At 34.7% G+C, this 18999-nt stretch overlaps 1 protein-coding gene across 13 annotated transcripts in view; it reads left to right on the top strand.

Annotated features, from left to right (window-relative positions):
* LOC129793071 (protein vein) overlaps positions 1-18999 on the top strand; it is a 37949-nt gene that overhangs the window by 4491 nt on the left and 14459 nt on the right. For 3 of the 13 annotated variants that reach the window (XM_055832644.1, XM_055832633.1, XM_055832642.1), the window contains exon 2: positions 3696-4985. In XM_055832644.1, the coding sequence (XP_055688619.1) occupies positions 4136-4985 (850 nt within the window). In that variant the 5' untranslated portion in view covers positions 3696-4135. The other 10 variants (XM_055832632.1, XM_055832638.1, XM_055832645.1 and 7 more) reach the window with 9 other exon arrangements.

Raw genomic sequence — 18999 nt, 5'->3', positions numbered from 1 at the left:
TATCTAACATATTTGGTATTGGCTTAAGAAGGTAAAAGAATCCAAAAATGAGTATTTCTCTAGAGGTCAAATCTGCCAATAAATTGTATTAAAACATAATTTAATTCATTTTAGTAACTTATCAGCATACGGCAAAGTGTCACTGCAGTTTTTCAGTAGAAATATTGTTTTTTTTTTTAACTTTTACATTATTTTGTATAATTCCAGATAACCCTGTACTAATTTAATTAAATAATCTTTTAGAAAAAAACATGCTGAAGTTCTAAGAGATATAAAAGTTTTTAAATTAAAGCTCTAATTAATAAATTTTAACAAAAAAAACAAATATTTTGATAATAAGAATTAGAAACATTCTATGTTAGAACTTTTCGAAGAGCGCGATCACTGCAACTGATGGGGCCTAATCTCATGATGTTAGCGTGTGCGAAGCGAGCATAATGCGAGTGAGACGACGAGAGAATCGCATTTTTATCGCTTTACGCACACAAATCATAATATATATACAACTCCAATAGAATAGGGGACTTTTCCTCCTACAGTCAACTAGACGGCCGGGTAGTACAAAAACGACTACCGACTATGAAGCACCATCGCGTTCAGTGCAGTGTGAGCCAATGAGAATTTTTTCCCCACGACCTCACATTGAAAAAAAAATTACTTTTCATCCATTTTTGCTTTTGATTTTTTTTTTACATTCGTGGTGAAAAAAATTTTGTGGCGAGCTATTTTTTTTTTATTTAAGAAGATGTTTCAGAGCGAGTTTTTTGGGTGTGAATACAAAATCAGTGCTATGGAATAATTTCACAAGAATTGAAATTCTTATGATTTACTTCACACATCAGTGAGAAAGTTGAATTGCAGAATTATATTCACAATTTCGTTGGAACAATTGAAACACATACACACATATTCCGCTATGTATGTTTGTCATGTATGTATGTGGAGGAAATATAAAATCTAAACAGTGTTATCACGGGGAGAGGGTGGGGAGTTGATGAGAAAATTGATTTCATGAATGAAGCACTATCAGGGCAAAAAGCCTCTCTCACTCTCTCTGAATTGTTTTTCCAGGGTTCACCTCTATTCTTGAAAATTTTGTGAATTTCAAGTGCGTGCGTTGACAAGATAATCCTCTTTTGCTTCGCAATGAACTTTCGCCACCATTTCTGTGTGTGTGCGTTATGCGGTGAAACTTGAGAAAATCCTCCTTGCGCAGCTTTGATCCATCCGCGCCCGTATATTGGGGGTGTTGCATAAAAGTTCACAAATTCTTTAACATGCGACAATGTTCTCCTCTTGCGCCTCCCATTGACTATGTGTACTCGTATGTATGTATGTTGCCTTCAGAAGATTTTCTCACGAATCTCACGGATTGCAGGTAGAGAAGAAAAAAAAACGAAGAAGAAAAAATATCATCACTCCGATGTAATTGTTTTACAATCATTGCAAACTTTTTTTTTCGAGAAAGCAAAGAAGGAAAAAAATGTAAAAAAAAGAGAATATAACTAAGCGAACTGAGCGCAACATATAGCAGAAACAACTGTCCAATGTTTAATTGTAAAAAAAATGAAGAAGCAGTAAATAGAAGTGGAGAAAAAAATCTCTCACTGTCTCAGATTCTATCTCTCTTTTTTTCTCCTTTTCTTATAAATGTGCCTCTCTCCTCAAGAAATTGGATAAATATACATCGAGTACGAATATATAAATTATAATTCAGCTCAACTTTTCAACAATATAAACCGTGTGAGAAGAGTTACGAGGCAGAGTGACTTCTCATTACAATATTCAAGCCCAGGAACACGGGCAGAAGCACGATAAAAACACACCAAGAAGTACGGCGCGTCTCCCTCCTTCTTTTGGCATTAAATTTAAAATACACAAGCTACCCATTTGTCTGGTGTATCAAGAAAACTACCTTCAACTACCTTCTTTTTATTTCGTCCAATACAAGTACTCTTTTTAACATCCATATCTATGTGTCAGGAAAATTTGAGAAAACTTTACGCGAATATTGCAAAGCAAAACGTAATAAAAAAAAGTTCCTTTTTATGGGTAACTTTCAAAATAATCTATATAATAATATCTTAATATAAAATCATTGGCTACATGGATCCGGAAGGAATCCAACAGCCGTACAAATTTAAAAATGGAGAAGAAGAATATATAATCATATTACGGTATTCACTTTTGGGTGATAAAATAGTAAAATAGTCAAAGAAAGATTTTTTTCAGTTTAGAATTAAAATCCTTAAATTATATCTGAGATTGTGAACATGGTCTTAAAAAGATTGTTTTAAAGGTAACCCTACGAAAAAATGTAACAAAAGGTTCTTAATTAAATTTTTAAAAAAAGTTCTGAATCAAATTTTAAAAAATTACCTAATATCTTGTAATATAATTTCATATTATGATTTTATGTGATAAATAACATTTACCTTATGATTTTGCTTAATGCAATTATGTCTTTTACATTTCCATTTAGCATAGAAAACGTAAATTTTTATTTATTTTGATCAGTAGACTGATAAAGATAAAACGTAAGGAAAATTTTACTAAAGAAGTTTAGTCAGACCATTAGGAGTTAGTCCCCAAAGAGGTAACCTTTAATCTTAGACACATTTTGCAATAACTTCCTAACTTTACAAATTAATGACTGTAAAAATCTTGAATGGAACTTATTCCATACAGTTTGAAAGTGATTTAAGTTAAAAAAATCAATTCTTAAATTCTTCCTAAAATTGACAACACTTTAGAAAAACCTTCCACATTGGGAAAATGGGGAAAATCTTACTAAAAAAAAGCTAATGCTTGAGAGTTTAGTAAACTCTCTCTTCTCCAAAAGAAATAAAAAAAAGAAAATAGTTGAGAAAAAAAAAGAAAACTCGTGCCCGCCGAAAAAGTTTTCTCCGCTGTGCTCGTGTATTGGGGGCTCTTTTGGGGTTGTATGAGTTGATTTTTGATATATAAATATAAATTATTTAAAAATAGACACCATCTATATATAATTTTCTTCGACTACACGACGGTAGCGAGGGGGCAAAGAATCGTCTTGAGTCGTCGTACGTTGGAGTCTTGGCGTGCGCACGCGCAAAACGTCAGGCTTTACCCCAAAAGTGAAATGCTGCTGAAATTCTCATATAGAGAACATCTTCTAACCACAGTTAAGTTTCACCTCAAACGCATCACACATCGCCTTCCAAAAGTTCACGCATTCTGGTTCTTTTTTTTTTACCTCTCTAAAGGGGGGAACTTGGTTGTTGAGTAATTTCTTGTGTGGGTAAAGAAAAAAATAAATTTGTTTTAAGAATTATAGTTGAGAAGATCCATCATCATAGGTGATTTTTGAGAAGGTTTTAAAGTTTTAAAAAAATCCAACATTTACTGCCTCACCCTTGATTCCTCTTGGTGATGTTTGTAGGCTTGTAGAGAACAATCTTGTGGTGTGCTGATGATTCTTCCGACAGACACCTACTATTGAAACGGAAAATCCGTTTTGAAAATATTTTCTTTGAGAAAATTATATATTCTTCCTCACCTCCCACAATTTGAATTCTTAAACATTTACTCATCCCCACAGATGAACGGTTAGAAATTTCACTCAAAGAGATACCAAAAGAAAATTGCAAAGGGAAAAAGAATAATCACTCGAGTGCCAAGTCGTGTGGATTAATCATTAATTGTGTACACCTCTTTAGTGTGAGATGAAGTGTTCAATAGTGGCGCAAAGACTACATCATTTCCTGCATTGCGACACCGCACAAACGGATGAAACTGTAGCTAATATAGAGTGTAGATTAGTTGTGGAGTTTGTAGTGAATTGGTAAGAAATCCAAGAAAAAGCTCTTTCCCAACATTATTCGATCCCTGTCGCTGCAAAAGAAAAGACAAGAAAAATAGAAAAAGAAAAGTGCTAAAAAACTTAAGAAAAAAAAAGTGTGGAGGCTTTTAAATTTTTGTGCCGGTTACATTTGAAATGTGATTTGTCTTCTAACAATGAAAAGCCGAGGAAACTGTGCAGAAGAGCGGCGACAAATCACGTACTACAAGTGTGAACGAGCATCCGTAGACGATCTATTGTGCCGGGGTGCCCCGTAGGCTAGAGCAGACAAGCCCCCGCCCGGTGACTGGGGACGCCATGAATGTGCGCGTCCTGCGCAAATGGTGTCTCATGAGAACTCTAATGTACCTGTGGATTGTGGCCTGCACACTACTAATGATGGTTGTTACGTGTGAGGCTGCTTCCGCCATGCACATCACACCGAGTTTCATTAGTCCTGCAAGGAATTCCACATCCCACCACCGGTGGGCGCCACTAGTCACCCACCAGCGCCCCCATGTTGATTTTGTCACACAACCAGAGCAGAAACTTCCACGCCAGGAACGCATTTTTCCCGATAGGGGGATGCATGGGCAAATACTGCTGCAACGCATCATTGCAGCAGCACGAAGAACACCGAGTATGCCGCAATGGATGAGAACACATCAGCGGCCAAGACTGAAAGTCGGCGTCCATGATGAGGCGTCATCTAGTTACCTCATGCGTGCCCCCTATGGGCGAAATAGGCGCGAGTCACGCTACAGGCCCAAAGGGCGTCAGCGTAGGTATTGCTCAGCTCGCGACCCAACGGCCTTAGCATTTGAGGCACCCACAGTATTTGAGGGTAAAGTGCGTTCCATGAGCTCCGATAGGCGCGCCAACTTCTCAGCCACGTTCGAAGTCAAGGATATCCACAAGAATCAGTCGCCCTTTAAGTTGCCATCAATGGTACGGCTGCAATTCACATTCGGGAATACCAGTGAGTGTGACATCTATCGGGAAAAATTTCGTCCGCGTGGCAATGTGCGCGATGAACTGGAGCAGGGGAAGGTGTACTTTCTTTTTCTCAAGCAAATCACCTTGGGGAATTTCACAATCATCGGACAGCCCATCAAGAAGACCAAGAAGACACTCCAAGAGGTCAAAACTGGAGCTAGCGAAAAATATGGTGAGTCTCAAATTTATTACTATTCTCCTATTTTGATTAAAAGGATCAAAAATTTATTAATAAAAAAGATTGCATCGCAGAGATCGCAAAATATGATCTACATTTTGCTACTTTGTGGATTTTCCAAGAATGTCAGCACAACTTTATATATTTTACTCTGTGAAATCATTTGGATTCACGGAAAATTACTAATAAGATGAAGAAATTGCACTTATTCGCGGAAAAGAAAATTTCTTCACACACATTGCAACACATTCCATTAAATCTTCATTAAATGCGTCAAATAAATCAATCAGAGAAATTGTTTCTATTTATCGTGACCAGGATTGTGACTTCAAAACTCTCAAGGAATTCCACAGAGATAAGACAAATTTCTTTGCCCATACAAAAAATTGATCAACAGTGGGAATATTTTTGGAGATCATTGGCAAAGGAAAAAAAACAGGATAATGGGAAATTCCTTCAGTTTCTTTTGTAGTTCTCACGTCTCACCTCCAGCAGGAGGTCTTTCTTAATTTCTTTGATATTTTCTCACAGAAAAAATCACGGATCTACTTCAGGAAAAAAAAAATAGTTGCTTTAAATATTTTTTAGTTCTATTTGGGATTCATCTAAGTGATTGCGTTTTCGCGTTCAATCTAATTAATTGCGTTTTCGATTAACGATCAAAATTTTATTCTATATTGTAATTATTTTCACTTACCACCCCCACTTCGTAGAAGAAAATGCGGAAAATAGAGTTCTTGGAAAAGAGAAAGGATTGTTAGTGAACCAATAAATTTTGGAAATAATTTTAGGAAAGCACAGAGATGTGAGAATATTGTTTATTTGTGTACAACAGGAGGCCCCACGGAGGTGTTTGGAGCCACTCAAATGGCTTTTCCTGTGAAATAGAAAATATATTCACGCGACGCCGTGCACCTTCCCACCTAATTGATTAATCATCATCAAATAGTCTCACACACCTATGAGATTTTTTTCTTCTCTTCCTTCGCAATGAACATTTTCCAATTTCCACCAATTCACGCGTGAGCATAATCTCCCACCATAGGAATTACATAGATTTTGTTTAATTTGATTCCCCCACTCTGTGTGATGTTCCTTTTGAGAAATGAAAAAAAAACGTTCTTTTGCTGCTTTTGCCAATGGGTGGTACAATATAAGAGGGGGATTTGTTTGCACACCACAATCCTCCCAACAGAGATCACAGGATTTGGCACACAGAATCCGACTTTTTTCCCACTTCATTCTTCTTCTTTTTTAGCCCAAAAGAACTTTTTACCGCGCATTTCTTTCGCCGTCTGTGTGAATTTTTCTTGAAAGAAAAAACTGTCTATTTACACACCTATCTTCTTTCTATGTACTCAATATGTGGTGGAGGGAAAAAATTGATTGAGAATCTCTCCTCTAATGTGCTGCTTCGGTGCTCCTTTCCAAATCACCGCAATGGGATGATCTATTAATAGTTGGTGCACATTTTGTGATCATCATTTGACTCCCACTGTATTAGATGATGATTCCTTTCGTCGTCTATGCGATATCTATGTGTGTCTATCGAATGCAAAGATGTGACAAAGGTGGGAGCCCCAAAAGGGACACACGAGAAGAGGGAAGCCAGATGATCTCACATGAAAAGTTTATAAAGAGAGAAGAATTACCCAGCTGAGAAGTGATTGAGAGTATATAAATTTTTGTGAACAATCTCACGTATTGCAGCGGCAGAGCAATATAAACAATTTATATGGGCACTATGTTGTCCGGCTGTTGATGAAATAGCTTTCTACAATTCCATTTTTGGTTAAACTGTAACTTACTATACGCTCGTCGGTGGTCAATAAGTATAATGTAATGCCTTGTGTCTCACCGTACGAGAGAGACAACTCCGGAGACACACTATCTTACCCACTTTTGTGGTATCCATAAGAAAATATGCGCACCTCAATCTCTTCACCGCCACCCAACTCATCGATCTTTTTTTTTAAACTTCTTTTTCTTCTACCTCAACATATCTTACCAATACAGGGAGAAGAATTTTCATTTGCAGATCGTTTCTGTTTTTTTTTTCATCTTCTTCGATCCTAAAATGCATCAAAACCACCTTTGGCAAGCTAGTTTAAAAAGAAGTCTAAATGACAAATTGTTGGCACACAAGAAATTTCATAGTACATGACATTCAATTAATGTTTTTGCAGCACGTGAAAATTGTTTAAAGTATCTATAGTATGTTTATTTTGTAAGCAATTTGTACCAATTTGTGGAAAAGGTTTTAATTTTTACGAAAAGAAATTTTTATTAATTATTTTTAAGGGCCTGATGAAGGTCTTTTGATAGCCGAAATTTGCTATATGTACTTTTAGATGGAATATTTCCATCAATTCTAAAGTTTTGGTAGAAGAATCTAACCTGAAATTTGATTTTAAGCTTATTGATTCAAATTCAAAACGTTTTGCTTTAAACGAATGAAAAACTTAAGAAAATAAAATTCTTATAGGTATTTTGAGGGTTTTGAGTTTTTCTAATCTAAACTTTTTCCACTCGAAAATGAATTTTTCAATGTTTTATTTTTTGCAAAATTCAATGAAAAAAAAAGGTGTAATTTCATGTTCTTGATCCACTTTAAGCGTTTTGCTCTGACTAAAAGCACGCCGCGTGGCTGTTTGTGATTTTTCAAAGAGACTTTTGTGGATTTTCCCAGATTTTTTTTCTTCACCCTGCCCTGTGTGTAATATTTTCAACTCTCCACAGACACGATCAATCAAAAGAAAGCGATTTTTCTCACATCAATGGAAGGCAGAGAAGTGACCGAATTTCATAAATGGGTTATTCATCCAAATGCGTCTGTGTCATTGAAGATTCGTGGCTTCTCTTCATTTTTTTCTGAGGCCCATTGCTTCAAAAAGTTGTGGGAGTTTGCCAAAAAAGAGGCGCGATTTCGCGATAAATTTCTGCAATCAACGGGATTTTTTTTTACTTTGATTGTACAAAAGAAAAGAAAAATTGCAAAGTCAAAAAAAGGTGAGAGAATTTTTTTTTCTTTAAATGCAATTTCCCTGGCGACGATCTCATTTTGATGGTGTGAAGATGATGAGCTCCCTCCTTTTGGTGCTGGCCATACGAGCGCAAGACTTTTGGCGTAAGAAGTTTCAAATGATGCAAAAGGAGTGTGTGAGCTGTGTGCGAAATTGAGACGCAGTGTGTTGATATTATTTTAGTGGCAAATATACACGAAAAGCAGAAAGAGGAGCTTCTACTTTTTCATATATTATTGCGACCATCGTCATTTGTTTTATACTCAAACACTCTCATCAGTGTCATTGACCTTAAAGTTTTTCTTTTTTTATTGTATGTAACACCATTAAATAATCAAGCATGATGATCAGTGTAGAAAATATAAATTCTCATTCAAGCAATTTGCCCAAATTTTTCACCCACACGCGCCCAATTGACCCCAATTTAATGATCTCACAGTCAGAGGGAGATTCTCCTTTAAATTGGTGATCATGAAAATATTGACCATCACTGTATATTGTGTCAATAATTTCCAAATCAAATCTCTTATCAATCCTTAGAGCTATTACATACTTTTCTTGGATTATGACAAATCCATCGATAAATGCGTGAGGAGTGATTTTTCACGCACTTTTGATGACCAGATTAGTTTAGTTTTCACAGATTATTTGGCAGAATTTTCCGGTTTTTACGAACACCAAAGTCTAGTTAAACGTATTTCGCACGAACTTTATAAAATAATAATGGTCGTTGCAATAAAATTCAAGAACAGTTTCTTATGATTCTTATGCTCTTAAATAAATCTTTAAGTCTATTTTAATACTAGTGCTTCGTCGATGATTTTTGTAAAGTCTGCAAGGCGTCAAAAAATAAAATATATATTTTTTATCTTATCTCAATTAGTCTGGAAATGCGATTGAGAGCGGCAATTGACTTAGCGATAGTTATCGAAAAATAAATTCTTTAAAGGCGTCCACATAGCAGAAAATATTTCTATTTAAGACTTCTGTTCTCTGTTACCCATTCGCGCTTTCTCGCAATTTTTTCACGGCAACACTGATAATCCAAACCAACGTATGTATATATAATTATCAATTTGGATGTAATTTTACGGATTTTGTTTACACTATGGAGGAGGTATTTAAGAGTGAGTTTAAAAAAAAAGAAGAGGCCTTCAAGTTGGCGCTCAAACTCACTCAATTTCGTATATACGAAAAAGCTCACACGAAATTGCAACCTTGACCCCATCGTGGAGAGCAAATTTTCACGATCATTAATTTCCAATCCAGAATAACTCATCAGTACATTTGGGGCAGAGGAGGGGGCATTAGCGGCGTGCATGTGTTCAATCAATTGGCAAAATGTGAGGTGAAAAATCGCGTTATGGGAGGGATTTATGGGGAGATCAAACCAAAAATTTCCATACGTATACACTACTCGCTTTAGGCAGATAAATATATACATATACAATAATAAACTATATGAGATATTTAACCAGAAAGTGTCGGAAAAGCTGGACATTACCTTGAAAATATTCATGTGTAATTTTTTTCTTAGAAGATTCTCCTAATTATCTAAACTTGTGCTAATAAGTAAAAAAGTTTATGCTCCAAAAATATTATCAAAAAGATTTTATTTCAACAATTAATTAGATCAGAGAGACTTTAAGGCACGTGCCTTAATGAAAAAAAATCAATGATCGAGAAGTTAAATGAAGAAATGGATGATTTTTTGAGTCATAAAATATCACTGTGAAGCTTTCATGGGATATCCCAAATGACAAGTTTTTTTTATCTAATTTGCGATGATCATATTTTTTTTCCTGTGAAAAATTAGCAAAATATATAACATCTCTCTGACACTACAAGGGTAACTCTCATCGTGCAGAATATTCGAAAGAAGCAATTTATTTAGGTCTCTGACCACGATGATTGTCCCAAAGAGTGACTCCTTTTGACAAATAAGACATGCCGTGAATGCTAAAAGAGCGCGAAAGTGAGTCATATTTATTGAAAAACTCTTCATAAACTCTGCGCACGTATTGAAATTCTCTTTTTTTTTTTTTCAAAGAAGCAAAAAAATATTGTAAATATTATGGGAGGAAAAGAATTCTCAGTGTGTTTCGCAATTTTTGTGTGATCATTTGCAAATTTCCATGTCCCAGAAAATTTCTCGCACATAGAATCATCATTCCGTGATTTTTCCAATGACAAAACTCCTTCTGTTTTTGCAATATATGTAAACTGTGTGTCATCTATACTCATCATTTGTAAGAAAATATCTCCATTATTTGATCATGGAATGATATATAGAGAGAAAATGAATAAATTTTCGTTTTCACATGATGCAATGTAATTTATTTCTGAATAATTTGCATTGATTGAGTTGGGATTTAGAGAATTTCTTTGGGCTGTATCGTTGAGAAATTTATTTTGGTGAACATAGAATAATTAGGGCGATTTTTAAACATATTTGAATGTACTAAATAAATCAAAATTTATCCTTGGTAGATGCTCTAAATTATTTAAAATATTTTCTCTATTTTCCAACACACTTTTCTTACTTAAAAATCTGCATAAATCTTCTTTAATGCTATAAGATTATAAAATTTAATGTATGAAAAGAAGCATAAAGAGGATGACTGAACACAACGATGATTGAGTTCTTTTGACCAATAAGCAAAATCCAGAAAGTGATTTATTTCCATCAAATCAGTACCACACGCCATAATTCAATTTAATGCAAACAAATAGAATTTAAATTGAGCAAAATTAAATGTGACGCCCCTATAGCTATATAGCCTTCCACACATACATAAAATGTATATAAATAAATAAAGAGCACATAGGCTCAACAAAAATTTAACACTCAAAATCGCACCCTAATATTTTCATAAGTAATTTCAACACTCATATTGAGATTTTTTGTTACAAATGGTTGGAAAAGACGAAGATTTTTGGGCATTCATGTTCCCTCAATTCCCACACATAAATTTTATAAAATAAATGAATTTGTGGGGAAGAAAATGTGTCACTTCCCTTATTTTTCAGGGTCCAACGAGCAAGAAAGGAAACAAAGAATTTCTTCCAAATATGATTGTAGTCCATCCACCACTGACTGCGCTCATTCAAACCACACTAATTGAATCTCTCCAAAAAAAGAAGAAAAATAATAAGATGTGAACGTAAAATGAAAATCGCTGTAATTTGCACTTTGTAAAGGTGTTCTAACGTGCACACGGTGAAGAGAGACTTTTTAACAATGGTTACAATATTTTGACATGCATAAATTACTTCATGCGCTTTTTTCCACAAACACCTCTTCTTTTCATCATATACCTATTTTTATAAAAAAAAAACATTGCGCCCCTCTCTTAGATTTTTTTTCTAATTAAATTTGAACCTTTTCATTAACTCCACACCATTGCCAAGTGACTTCAACACAAACACATCACAAAAATCTTCACATAAAATATCTTTGTATGCAGTCTTATGTACATAGTAACTGGATATAAGAAGAATATAGTGATTGTTTATCGTTTGGGAATAATCTCGATTTATCTTAAAAAATTCTGATTTTCAATTTGCTTTGTGTTTCCTCTTCTCACTTTATATTCTACACAGAATATTTTTCTTATATGTTATAAGAAACTTTTCAAAAGAAAAAGCTCTAAAAATGCTTTTTTGTAGAAAAGTTTGATTTTTTTCTGATTCTACGTGATTATAAAATGTTCTTTATTGAGAATATTGCCCTGATGCTTCTATTCCTAAATAATTTTTGCGTCGAAATCAGCATAATATCAGAATTATTTTGATTATTTAAACACATGAAATTTTTGAATTCCTATTTGAACTTAATGATTATAAGTCAAAATCATTATAATAATACACATGAATAAAAGACAAAATTATCTTGAAATTTTTTCAGATTGCGTTTCACATAAAAATGTGTATTTTACATCATAATAACTCAATTAAAGTTCAATTAAGGATTTCAAATAAATTAACAAAATCTCTTCAAATAAAACATCAAAAGGGCCAATAAATAAATCAAATAACTATGTACCTATATTTTAAATTTGTAGAGGGGCGACCGTGGGTGATGAATTGGATATATTAAAAAACGGATTTTCGGTCTTATTCTCGGATAATTAGATTTTATTCCCGGCCAACGTTTCGGACTGTTTGAGTCCTTCCTCAGGGCAAGTAATAGACAAAATTAACCACGTCAAGAAATAACAAAAAATTCACTACATCCACAACACAATCCTCCTTATCTTGTCTCATTGGTGGCCAATCTGTACCTATATGTATGTGAAACACAGTGTCAGAGAAAAGTAGCATGAAGAGTAATAAAATTAACACACTGTTTAAAAATTTGCTCATGGCAAACATCAAATATTGACTCAAATTGTGATTCTTTTCATAAATCATTTGGTCAAATTGCTCAAGACGTGATCGAGTGGCGGTGTGAGAAAAAGAATCAAGAAGTAAAGCAAAAAAAATTTGCGCAAAATATGTTTTGGGGCAATATGGGAGAAATTTTATCTGTAAATGTTTATATTTCCCACTTCAAAGAACATAATCTATTCCCGATTGTAGTGATTTTTCTAGGGAATTTCTCACCTTGTATTGAAAGAAAGAAGAAGAAAAAAATAAGAAGAAAAGAGGCAGAAAAATTTGAAAAGTCTGTGTGTGTGGCTTATTTTGTTGCAGATGACAAATCACTGAATTGCCACTAAATATTCCCAATCTGTTTATTTATGTTGTGTGTGACTAAAACTAAACTGCTACCCATCGTTTTGCACACGTACTCCTATTGTGTTTTTTTTCTTTCTTTCACTTTATTTATTTATTCTTCAGACACCAAATGTCTCTCTTCTCATGTATGTGTGTCTATGTAGCAAAAAAAAAGCGGAAATGAATTGATAACTTTTTCTCTTTGCTCTTTAGTGCGGCGCGCTCCTTTCTTCCAGACCGTATTTTTGGTTCCTTTTTCTTCATCATTGTCCTTCAATGTATTAAGGCCCCCTTCATTGAGACTTTGAGCCCCTTGTCGCATGCCCTTCCTCAACACCTCTCCATATATAACCCACATATATAATATCCTTCAATGTTAATACCTATCCAATAATGTGCAAAAGGTCTTCACTTCTTGTCTGCTTTACGTACAAATTTGTCACTTTGCAGACGTATTTTGAGAGACCTGGCCCACAGGCACAGCCCGAAAGCAATCTGCTGGCCCATACATTTTAGTGACCCTTCTGTGTAAATTTTATAAGAATCTTCATCGGTCCGCAAAATGTGTGTCGGTGTTTTTGGGCCTTTGTGGACGGAAATGTGAGACAGAGTCACAATACAGCTGGACTCTCCCTCATAAATGCCTTTTAGTGCGACACTCTCTCTTTTTGCTAAAATATTATATGTATAGTTTATATATAACTCCAACTGCATGATCCTCATTTTATCCCTTAATGTCTCTCTCCAGTTTCATTTTTCCCTTTATTTTGACCGCACCTCCGTGAATCCATTTACCTGACAATTTGGCAAATTTGCCATGTCTATCTTACACCTATTTACTTACAAATTGGCTAGAAAATTTGTCCAGGAACCTTTGGGAGGGTATTCACTCGAAAAGCGTAAAATAACGTAAATTACACAAGGATAAACGTTGCCTATTCATTTTTGAAACTCCGATTTTTTTCTTTCTTCCCCGTTAGTCTCGTATTGAGCAGAATTTGTTGACAAAGTATGGAATCAATCAGCAAATCTCTAAAATTACCACACACTTTTGTCATAACATATTTTGTATGGGAAAATTGCATATTCAAATTTTCCTTCACGAAGCATGAAGGAAAATTTTGCACATTTCTCAGGAAAATCCACCTTTTCGCAACTCTGTGTGATGCTTTACAAAATGAAGGTTGAATGATCTATTTTAAGCAAAATAAAGTCGCTCCTCTTGAGTTAAACTACTTCATTCGATCTTCCAAAGTAAATTCTTTTTTTCCTATACTTTGCAATTTAATTTATGTAAAGTTCAATTCCGGGAAGAGGTTCAATGTGCAAAAATTATTATAAATTGATTCTCTTTTCTTATTTATTTGTTTACCCAATTTGGATATTTCGGAAAATATAATTTAAATTTATTTGAGAATATGGATCAAGATCTAGAGAAATCACGCTGAAATAATGTAACAGATGCAATTGAAATAGAAAGTTTATTTTATTATGTATTTTATGGGATGTTTATAATAATCACTTCTCGCCATGTAGAGATATTTCAGTTTTGATGTTAATTTCAACCCACTTTTGTAGAATTCTCCTCGATTAAATTACTAGCGGCAGTGCGAAATAATGAGGAAAAGAATCTCATAATATTGATGATCAATTTTATTTAGCAACACTGTTGCAGAATTCTGAATCATTTTGCAGCATTTTGTTCATTTTTGAGACACTTGCATGCGAAAATGTGGCTCGAAAAATTAATTAAAATTTTGAATATAATTTTTTTTTCAAACATTTTTGCAGAATTGTTCTTAGGGGTGATTATTTAGGCTAAGATTTGCGTTTTCATTCTAAATCTCAATTTTTTGGGTCCATCTAAGACTGTAAAGTTTATTGCATAGCTTTGAAAAATTTCACAGAACTTTGGAAAACTCATTTTCTAATTGAAAAGCTTTCACAGAGTGTATAATCAGAAAAAGTTAAGTAAATAAATTAAGAAAACTTTTTTTTATTAGCAGATCGAAGTAATAAAGTAAGCAATTAGAGCCAACTTTGCACGAAAGTGTAGGAGATCAGTTACTGGCATTCACCAGAGAACCATATGATCGTACACAATATCGCTAATTTTCCGCAATAAATTGCAAAATGTTAAACAATTTGCGCGTAGAGTGCACGTCTTTAGCGTTTTTTTCCTCTCCTTCCGATGGCAAATCCAAATAAATATAATGCGCAAAGATGGGCAATTTCTGCCTCTAATTGATGATTGCACTTGAGACTCACTCGTGGCTATATGTATTTTGGGCAGATGAAGAGCGGAAGAAAAGTTGAGTGGAAGTCTTTTAAGTGAAAATTGAGTGAAATATTGTGATGGATGTGAAAGTGATTTGAAATAAGGGGAGGAAAAATAGTCAATCATACTATATTCTTTAAAGTATGGAGATTTAGATTAAATTCTCACGCATAAGCTTCGTTTATTGCTCAAAATCACGTGCAATACGTACGATGTAAATAACCAAGCGGGTAACAAATTCTTGTGAGATGAATCGCTTTTTTGCTCACCCAGCACATGGTTACCTCATTAACCTTCTTGATGAAAAATAATTAATGTCTATTTTTGCGATGGCGCATGTCATTGGAAAGTTGTTTTTCCGCCACTTTTTTAGCTGTGATTCTTTCGAAGAAAAGAATAGCACAGCTTCTGTGTCCACTCTAAAACTCAAGGTCGTCGGATCGGGCTCAAACTTGGTATGAGCACGAATTAGGGTCCCCACATTTCAAAAAACGTATGCGCCGAAAAACTTTTCCGGCCGTCCGGCCGTCCGTCCGTCCGGCCGTCCGTCCGTCCGGCCGTCCGTCCGTCCGGCCGTAGTTTGGAGCTCAATTACAAGAGAACGGTAATAGATAGAGACTTGCGGTCAACGGCAAAGTTCAATTATCGACTGGAAGTCGTCCAACTATGATATCAAATTCGACCCCCCACCCCTGCATCCGCCATTTTGAATTTTTTTCAATTTTGTTTTTGCTATATCTCAGCCTCTATTATAGCTAGAGGTCTGAAATTTTAATATGTTGTAGGGGCCTTTAAGACCTTTTCAACAATACCCCATTTCCAAAAATCGGACAAGCGGTTTAGCAAATATAGAGTTTTATAGAAAGTCGGCCATAACTCCTAAACCGCTTGACCGATTTGAACCAAACCGGTTTTGAATGAAAGATCTCAAGAAGGTCTACAATTATCTATACATAGGAAGTTTCAAAAGTTACCGCTAGAGGGCCTACAATCAAAAACAAAATTTTCGATGAGTTTTCGACCAGTTTTCGATTAATATCTCAAAAACTGGACGATAGATTTCGATTAAATTTTAGTATGTTGTAGGTGATAGACACACCTTTTAGCCAAAAAAAAATAAAAAAAATTTATGTCGCGGTTTCTGAGATATAGACCAAAACAGGTTTCCATATGTACCGATTGTTGTAATATTGCCTTATATCGGCTTAACGGTACTAGATAGAGGATTTTTGATTGAAGTTTCATCAGGTATAGTGGGCATGACCTATCAGATTTGACTAATTTCAAAATTCAAAATGGCCGCCTTCTGCCATTTTGTTACATCAACAATTACTTTCACCTATTCACATATTTTTTAAACAAACTATTAGGCGCCCCGCGAAGCGGGGCGCCTTTTATATACATAAAAAATATATAAACATATAAAAATATATAAAAATATAAATATTGTACATACATATGTATATCAGTACAATGATGGTCCAGCAGAAAAGGGAATGTACTGGTAAGTTTCACTTACGGGCTGTGATTCTTTCTTCAGATGAAAGTCCAAGTGTAGTGAAGTACAATGATGGTCCAGCAGAGTAAAGGGAATGTACTGGTAAGTTTCACTTACGGGCTGTGATTCTTCCTTCAGATGACAGTCCAAGTGTGGTGAAAATTGAGGTGGATAAATTTTTAGGAATGGCTTTCTCACGCATCGAATCACAGCCAACGCGTGTAAATTCTGGGGAAAGGCTTACTCATGCGCGTTGGCTGTGATTCGTTGCGTGAGAAAGCCATTCCTAAAAATTTATCCACCTCAATTTTCACCACACTTGGACTGTCATCTGAAGGAAGAATCACAGCCCGTAAGTGAAACTTACCAGTACATTCCCTTTACTCTGCTGGACCATCATTGTACTTCACTACACTTGGACTTTCATCTGAAGAAAGAATCACAGCCCGTAAGTGAAACTTACCAGTACATTCCCTTTTCTGCTGGACCATCATTGTACTGATATACATATGTATGTACAATATTTATATTTTTATATATTTTTATATGTTTATATATTTTTTATGTATATAAAAGGCGCCCCGCTTCGCGGGGCGCCTAATAGTTTGTTTAAAAAATATGTGAATAGGTGAAAGTAATTGTTGATGTAACAAAATGGCAGAAGGCGGCCATTTTGAATTTTGAAATTAGTCAAATCTGATAGGTCATGCCCACTATACCTGATTTTTACATCTTCTTGCAAATATTTCTCGTACTCGAATTTATAATTTCCGCGAAAACTTCTTTTTTCTTCCTTTCACACAACAAAAAAAATTGTATGCCCCGGCAATGTTGTTGTTTTGAGAGCAAATTGCCGTTCCGCGAAGAGAATTTTATTGCCCCGGCCAAATTGGTGGAATTCGCAATGAATCCACCGAAGAATCTTTTCATCTCTTCCACATCGTTTCCTCGCAATAAAGATGAATTAACAATTCCTATTTTGCCTGCCAAAAAAATTCTTTTTAATCAGGATATTAAAGCAAAATAGTCGGTAATTTTTTTTTATCCATTATTCACCTGTTTTGCACGCGAGAATGAGGTATGCGACGCCAGAAATAGCTCTTCATGTAATTTGAAAAATATTTTCGTGATAACATTGTCAATTTGAGATTATTTACCTTCATTTTTAGTGGGTGTATTGATTTCAATTGTATACCCTCGCACATGCCGTTTTGAGAAAGATTTAAAGAGGAGAATTTCTTTGGAAAAGCAACCTCACACTTGATAAATAGACGAAAATCTCGTGACTGGTAATTCCCCAACAGGTTGGAGCTTAATTTCAGGGGAAAGATTACCTTGATTACATTAATGTTCGGTGTAATTTATTATACATACTAAAGATTACTTGAAAAGTAACACTAAAAACCAACAAAGTATTACGTAGAAAAATAATTAAATGATTTGTCAAAAGCTTTCAGTTTAATTGAAGTTCAATGGAGGCGCCGGGTATTCAAAACCAGGCTTCTCTATTTTAAACATTTTAAATTAGGATTATATATTCCTAGTGAATTTTTTTAAATTATGTACTTGAAGAGTAATAAAAGGGCATTGTAAGAACCATGCGCCTCCATTGCATGTATATTCACAGCAATGGAGACGCCTGGTAATAATCAGAAAGCTTTATTTTGATCAATTTCATTTCTAATCTTTCTAATGGTCTGAAAATCATAAAAGGCGTCTCAACTGTAAAAAAGCTCTTGCATTTTAATAAACTGCAAATAAGTTCTAAATATTTTAAGGATAAGTGTTCAAGCACGAAGAAAAGGCAAACTATTGACAGGCCCTTATGCAAAAAGAGAATCCTTCTTTTCGCACAATTGAACGCGTGATAAGATTTTATAAATAGACTGACATAGAAATACTTTCGTTTAGCATTATCTCAATGCTGCTTGAATGAATTTATCTGTGAGAGTTTTCTTTTTGAGCGCAAGTCTCTTCGCGCAGTAAGTCTGTGCAATCAAAGTCTGTAAAACTATTCACTTAATTATATCCACCACGTATTTTGTCTCTCAACTTCTTTTACCCTCCTCGTGTAGCCCAATGAATCATTTAAATTGTACATCACTACTGACGACAAAATATATACTCTTCTGGTGGTCATGCCAAACAGATTCGTATCTTTGCTGCGTAAATGAAGAAATGCTTGCAAAAGAGTTTAAAACAGTGGAATGCCGAAGGAATAAGAAATCAGCTGATTTGTACTTTCATATCACATTTGTACTTTGCGTTTGTCTTATCATTACAATAGCAAATATTTCTCCTATCTGCAATTGACCGTGCGAAATTGTTCGATTAGGTGATGAAGCACCTTTATGGATTTACCGGCATAAAATTCCGTACAAGTGACGTAAAAATTATCTATAACGTTCCTTTCCATCAATTTATGGCAGAAGAAAACTAATAATAGATATTGAAATAAGTCGATTGAGTACTCTGCGTTGATACCACTTT

This window comes from Lutzomyia longipalpis, chromosome 3, assembly GCF_024334085.1.
Source record: "Lutzomyia longipalpis isolate SR_M1_2022 chromosome 3, ASM2433408v1".
Classification (NCBI taxonomy): Eukaryota; Metazoa; Arthropoda; class Insecta; order Diptera; family Psychodidae; genus Lutzomyia; species Lutzomyia longipalpis.
This window is presented reverse-complemented; position numbering and strand designations above follow the sequence as displayed.